The sequence below is a fragment of the Octopus bimaculoides genome, chromosome 9 (assembly GCF_001194135.2).
Source record: "Octopus bimaculoides isolate UCB-OBI-ISO-001 chromosome 9, ASM119413v2, whole genome shotgun sequence".
NCBI lineage: Eukaryota > Metazoa > Mollusca > Cephalopoda > Octopoda > Octopodidae > Octopus > Octopus bimaculoides.
The window spans coordinates 5848155-5859139 of NC_068989.1; the positions used below are offsets into that span (position 1 = coordinate 5848155).

A 10985-nucleotide genomic window follows, 5' to 3' on the forward strand; every position below is an offset into this window, starting at 1 on the left:
GTTGTTGTTGTGGTGGTGGTGGTATTAGTGGTGGTGGTGGTAGTGGTGGTGTTGGTGGTGGTGTTGGTGGTGGTTGGGTTGTGGTTGTGGTGGTGGGGGTGATGGTGTTGGTGATTGTGGTGTTGGTGGTTGTGGTGGTGATAGTTGTGGTGGGGTTAGCTTTATGAAGAAAAGAAATTAGTTCATTGTGGTGAATTAAATTAATAAGTCCTGGGATTTTTCTTTTGTACAAGGGTTGGGTTGGATTAACATGGAAATTAATTGGCCATACATGAACACACACACACGCACACACATACTCATACATAAATACACATAGATGTGATACGTACACACTGAAACACACACATATACACAGAACAGGTAGATGGAAAATTTTATACACTTGCACCGACTTTACATTCTCTCTTTCCACATGCAAGTGGCTGATGCCCAAAATGGTTGATGAACCAACTAGAGAAATAGCACCTTAGCTAAATGATATCCAAGAAATCAAGAAAACAAAAAAAAAACCCCACAAGGAGGGCCCATACAATGATGGGAAGATGTAGTAGTCACATAATTTGGGGCAAGGAGGAAAAGGTACAATCAAGTAAGAATTTGAAGCACATTGTAACGAGCGTTATATAAAAAGATCCTGTATTCTGGTTGATACAGGTGATATAAAATAATGGCATACCTGGTGTTTCCAGGTGGAAAATGTAGCCAGAAACTGGTTTTAATGAAGGTGTGTTCAGTTTAAAAGAACATTATTGGATTACTCTTGGAAATTTATCTTTCATGTAAGAAATGAAATTATTACCCAATACATTTTTAGCAGCAAACCAGTCTGGCACCAAATGTATTGTGCTACAGACACACACAAGAGCGCACACACACACACACACACACACACTCAACAATAACAATAACAATAACAATAATAATAATAATAATAATAATAATAATGATGATATATCTTGTAATTTAACAGTGTGAATGACATATTAAATCCAAACAAAGTAAGTAAGAACACAAGAAACATTAAGTACATGTGGAATCTGTTACAGTTCCTTTGCAACTATTATCTCATACCATTGATATTCTTTAATTCTTAGAATTTATTGGTAAACGAATAGAGCCTAGATCAGTGGTTCTCAACTGCTGGTCCTGGGGACGCACACAGCCCTCAAGCTTCCTTCCAGCAGCCCCCAATGGTCTTCTCTCTACGAAGTCTTTTATTTTTTTTATTCTTTTATTTGTTTCCGTCGTTTGACGGAAATTATAGTTGCAAGGATTCCAAGCTCACACGAAACTAGAACCATTGCTTCCTGCGGAATTATGTACATTGTTGTGTCAGTACACCATCATCACCTTCAATGTTCACTTTTTTCTATACTTGCATGGGTCAGACAGAGTTTATTGAGGCAGATTTTCCATGGCTGGATGCCCTTCCTGTCACCAACCCCCACATGTTTCAAGGTAAGATAATGTTGTCCCATGGCCAGACATGTTTCCACAGTATAACGTTATGTTTATAATTATAAAATATTTGTATAATTTTACCTAAAAAGGTTATTTTAACATACCAAACTACTTGGTAAAATTATTAATTATCAATTAATTAATTTGATTGATTAATGAATTAATTAATTTTACCCTTTTATTATTATTATTATCATTATTATTATTATTATTATATATATATAGGGCATCCAACTGTAAAAACCTTGCCAAAACTGACCTCTCCTGTGCTTGGGCCACGTAAAAAGCATTAAGTCCACTCTGCTGAGTGGTTGGTGTCAGGAAGGGCATCCAGCTGTAAAAATCCTGCCAACACAGTCACAGAAGTCTGATGCAGACTTCTGGATGACTGGCTCCTGTCAAACTACCCCACCCAAGCCAGCATGGAAGGCAGACGTTAAATGATGGCAATGATGATGATATATATGATGGGCTTCTTACAGTTTCCATCAACCAGATTCACCCAACAGAAGATGCTTGTCCATGGTGCCAAATAGTAGGACTGGGTCTAAAACAACGTGGTAGTGAAACAAATTTCTCACCACATAGCTATTTGTGCACCTGTATGAATTTCTAAGTTCTGCAGGATGGCTATGAAGCTGATATTTTGGTAAGAAAAAAAAAAAAAAAAATTAAGAATGGAGAAATAAACAAAGAAAATTTGCCAAACTGGTTGAGAAGTGCAGGACACGAACCTAAGATTGAAGGATTCTTGATTGTGGTGCCAAATAAAAGCCTGCCCTCCACAAACCATCATATGCAGTTAATGAAACAGAATTTCTTACAGATGGAAAGTAATTACAGTCTGGATGAAATTAATGGAATATCTGTTTCTTCTTTTCTTTTTCTTTTCTATTACTGCAGAATGTGTGAAAATTAGGAAGAAACAATTAATCGCATTGGCTACAGCCGGTCAGTATTTGCCAGAAATAATGTCGCCAATTGTTTCTTCCAAATTTCCAAGGATGATACTACTGGGAGCTCCATACACAAGAAGATTGTCCAATTTGACGATTGGGAATATGAAATTTGATTACAAAATGTGAGATGACGGCAATAACCATAAACAACACTTGCTCCTCAGCATTAAATACTGTCTGGAACTTCTCACCTATATATACACATATGCACATACAGATATGATAGAGTGTGCGACAGAGTAGTGATATGGAAATGATGCCAAACTTCATAAATTACTCACAGGAAAGTGATGGTACGAACATACATTTTAAAAAGTCTCTTAGAATGACAAAAGACAAGGCAATTCATGCAGTGAGGGAGATTAAGGAAAAACCATCCAGATATTGTTACGGAAGTCCTTCAGGGGAAAAAAAAAAACAAGATGTCTCCTACTCATTGTGTGAACAAATTGATGACAATATATTTCTAAAGGAAATAAAGAAATGATACAAAAATATGAATATTTGGTATAAAGATAAGCAGAATGAGAGGATTGACAATACAAATAATCCTCTAAGTAAAAGATTTTCTGAGAATGATTAACAAGAATGCAAACAAATACATAACCAAACCAAAACTCAAGCATAAAAGATGTGTATTCTATGAAACTTTTCCTTTTTCCCTTAATTTCAAATTGAAGGTTCTAATCCCACCAAATACTATGAAGATGGGATTATCTCCCTTGTACATATATAAAACATACAAAAAAAGTATTACAATGCAATGAACACATATCACGTAGCATATTGTTTCATAAGTCATCTTCTCTTATGATCCCTGTTTGTCTAACAAATCTTCATATGACCACCTCTACATATTACAAAATTCAATCCGTATTAATGAAATTGGTCTGGTGAGACTGACGTATCAGTTTATCATGACATTGTCATTCTGCTGTAGTCACCACACCCTCCTCCTCCCTCCTCACCGAGCCCTACAAAGATTTTAGCATTTCAATAAATAATAAATTAATTAAAAATATGACGCTGATTGTCTGCTGATATCTCTGTGTGTGTGTGCGTTTAACTGTATGAGACTGGGTTTTTGAGTGTTTGTATGTGTACACATAACTGTATGAGACTGTGTGTGTGTGTGCGTGCACACAACTGTATAAGACTGTGTGTTTGTATGTGTGTTGTTTGTAACTGTATGAAACTGTGCGTGAGTGTGTGTGTTCGTGCATGTGTACCTGTATGAAACTGAGTGTGTGTGTGCACATAACTGCATGAGACTGTGTGTGTGTGCACATAACTGTGTGAGATTCTATGTGTGTGTGTGTGTGTGTGTGTGTGTGTATGTGTGTGTGTGAAACAATAACTGAATGTGTATGTTGGTATCTGTATGTTTAACATACAGACTGCATGTGGAATGTCTGCTGATATCTGTTGATATCTGTGTGTGTGTATGTGTGCGAGTTGTTATCTGTGTACATTTGTGTAATTCTCTGCTGATATCTGTGCATGTGTGTGTGTGTGTATGTATTTATATATGTATGCATGTGTGTATGCACAAAACTGCTGGTATGTGTATGTAACACTATGTGACTGTGTTTGAGTGTGTATGTGCATATGTTGTTATCTGTGTATGTTTGTGTAACAATAGATTATGCAAGAGCCAATCGGTGGTATCTGCTGGTGCGTGGCTTAGAGGTTAAGGTAGTTGGCTAATGATTGTGAGTTCAAAAACCAGCAGCACGTTGTTACACGGGACTCCTCCAGTCCACTCAGCTGGGGAAAAAGTGAGTTGTAACTGTAATTCACAAGAGTCAGCTTTGTAAATAATAAAACAATATAACTCACATGCGATTATCAGTTTGGTTCCCTATCAGTGGTTCCCAAAGTGGGTGGTATTGCCCCCCAGGGAGGGGTGGAAAGTTCCAACAGGGCGTTGAAGAAAAGTGGGATGATAATGGGGTAGAAATTCATGTAAAAAGTGGGGTAATAATGGTGAAGTGATGCATGTAAAAACAACAAAGTAATGGGTTCGTTAGGTTAAGTTTTATTTGTGAAACATGATTGCTTTGAATTTGCTTCAGAAATATGTCTCTGTCTGTGATGGTTAGTTGGGGTGGGGACGCTAAGAATGTGGCCTGGGTGTCAGCCCCCAAAAGTATGGGATCCATTGAGTTAAATGACAAAGGTTCCAGTTGATGTGATCAATGGAACAGCCTGCTTGTGAAATTAACATGCAAGTGGCTGAGTACTCCACAGACAAGCATACCCTTAATATAGTTCTCAGGGAGATTCAGCGTGACACAGAATGTGGCAAGGCCGGCCCCTTTGTAATTACAGGTACAACTCATTTTTGTCAGCTGAGTTGACTGGAGCCACATGAAATAAAGTATTTTGCACAAGGACACAATGAACTGCCTGGAATGGAACTCACGACCTTACAATTGTGAGCCAAATACCCTAAACATTGAGCCATGCACCTTCACAAATACTAACAATTATTAGAACCCTTCTGCAAGGAAGAACTCACCGAAAACAGTTACCCTGTATGTAAACACTGAGATCTCTCTCTCTCTCTCTGGCTTGCCAGTCCTCCATCAAACTGTCCAACCCATGCCAGCATGGAAAGCGGACATTAAATGATGATGATGATGATGATTCTTTTACAAAATAATAATAATGTAAATGAAATAACGATGATGGTGATAATTAATTTATTGTCATCCTTCTAGGTCTGTGGCAATAATTAAAACACTACAATACGATTTTCAATTATCAAATTTTTAATTAGACAGACAAAAATTCGAGTTTAATTTTTATGAATGTTTGTATGTGTGTGCTTTTTCATTCTTTCCAATAAATTTTTTGATCTTTATTTTTATTCCCTTCTCTCTCTCTCTCTCTCCACAAACATACACACACAGATAGATACAAACAAACATGACAAGATGTAGGTGGTTTTAATTATACAAAGACAAGGAAGGTGACAGTAACTTTGAAGTTTTACAAAAACAGGCGTATCAAACTACAATCAAAGAATCGGAATTGTCATCATCCTCATCACCAGGTGGTAAGCTGGCAGAATCATTAGCACACCAGATGAAATACTTAGCAGTATTTCATCTGTCTTTATGTCCTGAGTTCAAATTCTGCCAAGGTCAACTTTGCCTTTCATCCTTTCAGGGCTGATAAAATAAGCACTTGTTGAGCACTGGGGTCAGTATAATTGATTTAACGACTGTTGGGTGAGCGAATAAAAGGTGCACCCATGTGCCAAGCATTGTCAAGCCAGTGTAGCAGAGTAGGCTCATGAAACTAGGATGGCCTCAAGCTCAAATTCATGGCCTTCACATCAGACTGTAGTTGATAGAGAGAACATGCTGAGGCCTTCGTCCTGCAGTGGACTGAACATAAGCAAGCCAATCTAATGTAACCCATCAACATCAGTTGGAAGTTCACTTTTCCAAGCTTGCATGGCTTGGAAGGAATTTGCTGAAACCGATTTTCTCTGGACGAATTACGTTCCCATCACCAAACTTCTGCTGTTTCCAAGCATGGTGATGTTTCCCCATGGCCAGAATATTTCCAATATTTGCAGGTGGTGAGCTGGCAGAAACGTTAGCACACTGAGCGAAATGCTTAGCTGTATTTCATCTGTCTTTACGTTCTGAGTTCAAATTCAGTTGAGGTCGACTTTGCCTTTCATCCTTGGGCCAACCAAAGTCTTGTGAGTGGATTTAGTAGATGGAAACTGAAAGAAGCCTGTCAGATATATATATATGTGTTTGTCCCCCCCACCATTGCTTGACAAACGATGTTGGTGTGTTTACATCCCCCATAATTTAGCGGTTCGGCAAAAGAGACCGATAGGATAAGTACTAGGCTTACAAAGAATAAGTCCTGGGGTCGATTTGTTCAACTAAAGGTGGTGCTCCAGCATGGCCACAGTCAAATGACAAACGAATAAATGAATAAAGGAATAAAAAGTACCTGTGAGGGATCACGTAAAAGCACCTGTATGGTGCCATGTAAAAGCATCCAGCACACCCTGTAAAATGGTTGGCATTAGGAAGGGCATCCAGCCGTAGAAACCATAGAAAATGAGATTGGAACCAGGCACAGCTCCCCAGCTCTGGTCAAACTGCCCGAACCAATGCCAGCATGGACAACAGACATTAAATGATGATAATGATAATGATGATGAATAGGCTTCCATACAGTTTCTGTCTATAAAATTCACTCCCAAGGCACTGGTAGGCCCAAGCTATGCAGAGGAACTGAACCGAAAACCATAAGGTTACAAACTGAGCTTCTTAACCACACAACCATTCCACCACACGCGTGTGACAGAGAGATGCTTAATGTAAGCTTGATTAAAACATTCTTACTGTTGGAAAAAAATCCTCCCCCAAAAATCTGAAATCTTTCAACAAAGTAATGTTGGAAAATAGCTGACATTTTAATCTAACACACGAGTTATGAGCTGTTATTTGTTGGCCTGAATCAGGGGAAAGAAAAAATCAAGTAAAAAAGGTTAAAATTTATATACGAATAAAAATGTACAAAACTATCGAATTAAAAATATAAAAAAAAAAAGCCGAACAAAATATTTTTGGTAGATAAGTAAAATTAATGTAATATATGTTGATAGAAAAATTATGAGTATAAAGATTTATTAGGTTAAACAAAATTGAAGATCCTAGAAAAAGGTGTATGAAAAGTACTGTAATTGCATACGAGACACACCCCTATTAACAAGATTCATTAAATAATATAAGACACCTATCAGATGTGGGTTATGTAAGCCAGGAAAGGAGGCAGAATGAGATGATGTGACTTCTCCACATATCTACTGATCCATCATAAGCAATTTTCATAAGTTTGTGCTAACAGTCTATGGTATTTTGGCAAGTTTTCAATATTTTCTCAGTAACGAGGCAATGAACTGGCAGAAGTGGTAGCATGCTGGGCAAAATGGTAAGAGGAATTTCGTCTGTCTTTACGTTCAAATTCTGCCAAGGTTGACGTTGACCGTCATCCTTTCAGGGTCAATCAAATAAGAACCAGTTGACCACTGAGGGGTCTATGTGATCGATTTAGCCCTGCCCCATAAATAACTGACCTTGTGCCAAATTTTGAAACCAATACAGAAGGCAGCTGGCTGGCAGAATTGTTAGCATGCCGAGCAAAAGGTTTAGCAGAATTTTGCATGTTTTTATGTTCTGAGTTCAAATTCTGCCGAGGTTATCTTTGGCTTTCATCTTTATTGGGTCAATAAAATAAGTACCAGTTGAGCTCTGGGATTGATGTAATCAATTTACATCTTCCTTGCCAGCCTCAGTGCCTCCTGACTGGCTCCTGTGCTGGTGGCATGGAAAAAGCACTGTCCAAACATGAGCAATGCCAGGGCCACCAGACTGGTTCCTGGCCGCTGGCACATAAAAAGCACCCACTACACTCTTGGAAGGGCATCCGATTGTAGAAACATTGCCAGATCAGACCGGAGCCTCGTGCAGCCACTGGCTCTCCAGACCTTATATATATATATATATATATTTGTGTGTGTGGGTATTTATATATATATATATGGAAGAGCTAAATAACTGGGTTGAATAGCAGAATAACCTGAAGTGTCATGCTATGGCTTAAGTTATGATCAGATGGGTGGATGGGTGGATGGATGGGTGGATGAATGACATCCACATCAATATATCTTGTTACACTTGATTGTGAAGAGAATGATTTACAATGACAACATCTGATTATTAATCTTGGGTTGACTAAGAATAGAAATATTTAAGTGAAAATTTGAGAACTTAATGAAATAAATATCGCATTTCGGAAATAAATTGAGAAGCTTTATCTGATGTAATGAGTTACAACAATATATTAATACAACTGTACGTTCTTACTTGTTTACTGTTTGCATAATGCTAAAAGATGTAACTTGAACAGAGCAAGATGCTGAGGAAGAGGAAGTGAGAGAGAGAGAGAGATGTATACGAAAGAGAAAGCTGGTAGTGGTGAAGAGATATAAACTGGAAGATGGAGAGGCAGAAGGCAGGATATCAACACATCACTGAGCCTGTGACAGCACTTTGTCACAAGGTAATTGTTGCAATTACCTCCAAAAGTAATTATTGCAAATACACTAATATAAATAAATAATTAAAAAATGGTGTATATATGAATGTATATGCTTTGATTCATTTAGTTTTGTTATTTGGGTTTGGATTCTGGTCATGCTGGAGCAATATTTTCAGGGGCTCAATCAAGCATATCAACCCCTCTTTTACTCTTTTACTTGGTTCAGTCGAGCAAATCAACCCCAGGACTTATTCTTTGTAAGCCTAGTACTTATTCTATCGGTCTCTTTTGTCGAACTGCTAAGTTACGGGTACATAAACACACCAGCATCGGTTGTGAAGCAATGCTAGGGGGACAAACACAGACACACAAACACACACACATATATATATATATATATATACATATATACGACAGGCTTCTTTCAGTTTCCATCTACCAAATCCACTCACAAAGCTTTGGTCAGCCCGTGGCTATAGTAGAAGACACTTGCCCAAGGTGCCACGCAGTGAGACTGAACCCGGAATCATGTGGTTGGTAAGCAAGCTACTTACCACACAGCCACTCCTACGCTTTGTTTTAGAAAAACAAAAAAGTCCTGAGGTTGATCCATTCAACCAAAAATTCTTCAAAGCAGTGCTCCAGCATGACCGCAGTCAAATGACTGAAACAAGTAAAAAAAAAATAAAACAATATTTTATTGCAATGACTTACCTTTTCCAAGAACTTCAGCTCAGCTCGACATTTTTTCTCCAGCTTGGAATAACCACTGATGCTGCAATGTTGTCGACAGAGTTTGATGAAATTTTCTGCTACAGATTCATAGGTTTTCAATTGGAAATCTAACTGTGAAGCCATTATTATTATTTTTATTATTTAGTTCTTCCTGGAAGATATGAATGGAAAAAATCAAATTAGAAATAAATCCTAGAAATTGATTCTAACAACATACCGTTTTTCTCAGTATCATCCTCTTTTGTTTTCCAACTAGGGTAGCTACCACCTGGGGTATCTATGCATCTCCTCCACAGTAAGACACCTGTCTGTACCTTAAATTTCTCAAGTGGCACAAAACCACACCCCATCAATAGTATTCCCTACCCCCACTTGAGGGATTTTTTGCCTTGCAAGGTACTGGTGCCACATAAAAGGCACCGATAATGGTGCCACATAAAAATCATCCAGTACACTCTGTAAAGTGGTTGGCTTTAGAAAGGACATCCAGCTGTAGAAACCAAGCTAAAGAAGACTATGGAACCTGGTGGGGCTCCTGGCCTTGCCAGCTTCTGTCAAACCATCTAGCCCCATTCCATCATGGAAAATGGACATTAAATGATGATGATGATGATGAATAATCAGAAAAGCTTATCAATCAGAGTTGTGTTTCTTTCTTCCATAAAACGCAAGTTCCATGAGGGTCGAAATTTTGGGGGAGGGGGCCAGCTGATTAGATCGACCTCAGAATGCAGCTGGTACTTAATTTATCGACCCCTGAAAGGATGAAAGGCAAAGTCGTCCTCATTGGAATTTGAAATCAGAACGTAATGACGGGTGAAATAGCACGAACCATTTCCCCCAGCCTGCTAACAGTTCTGCCTGAGTAAAGACCATGTTACAAGGCTGCAACAATTGTTGGCGATAAGCTGGAATGAGGAATTCCAACCACATTTCATGGTTCGCTACCTCAACAGCTCCTTTATAGGATCCAGTGGCTAAAGGCATCATCAGGAGGAACCATGTCCGGTTCTGGCCCCTATTCTTCTACTGTTTTCAACGTGGCGGGACCCCACCTCCTTTCAGTGGTGTCTTCAGCTCTGGTGTTGAATGCGTTTCTTCTTTCTCCGTTTGTCTTTTGTTTCTTCGATGCAGCGTCAACCAATATCAGCGGACGACTGACCATCCTGTCAAATTTCCCTCAGTTTACAATCTTAAGGTCCCAGGTTCACTCTTGTCAGATGGATTCTATTTCTGCCTGTATTTCAAAGGTCCATCCTGGTCAGATATTGGGTCACAGAGATTTCATAAATAGGATTACATTTCAGGTACACAACTCTGTGGAGTACTCAGCCACTTAAACGTTAGTTTGAGAAGCAGGTAGTTGAACTGACTGAATGATTGAATACTCATCATTGAAACTGACCACCACCACTGCCACCATCCTCCTCCTTATCACCATCTCCATCATCATCATCACCACCAGCACCACCAGCACCACCACCACCACCATCATCCCCATCATTTCTTTCATCGCTATTACCTTTCTATCTCTAGCATTAAGTAATCTATCAAAAAAAGAAATTATAATTTCATTTTGTAACGAAGCAATTAGAATAATGCTGAATTCTTTTTGTATTTTTCCTTCCTTTTCCTTTTCTTTCTTTTTTTTTGTTGCATTAGTTAATGACTAGTTAATGAAATTATAATAATTAATGGTTTCTGCAGATGAATAGAAAGTAATTTTTATATGAAAAAAAATTAATAAAA

At 38.4% G+C, this 10985-nt stretch overlaps 1 protein-coding gene across 1 annotated transcript in view; it reads right to left on the reverse strand.

The window, feature by feature from the left end:
* Nucleotides 1-10985, reverse strand: part of LOC106878116 (UPF0415 protein C7orf25 homolog) — a 256888-nt gene that overhangs the window by 239109 nt on the left and 6794 nt on the right. The window contains exon 2 of the mRNA XM_052970393.1: nucleotides 9216-9387. Coding sequence (XP_052826353.1) covers nucleotides 9216-9359 — 144 coding nt within the window. The 5' untranslated portion in view covers nucleotides 9360-9387. The remainder of the gene's footprint in view (nucleotides 1-9215; nucleotides 9388-10985) is intronic.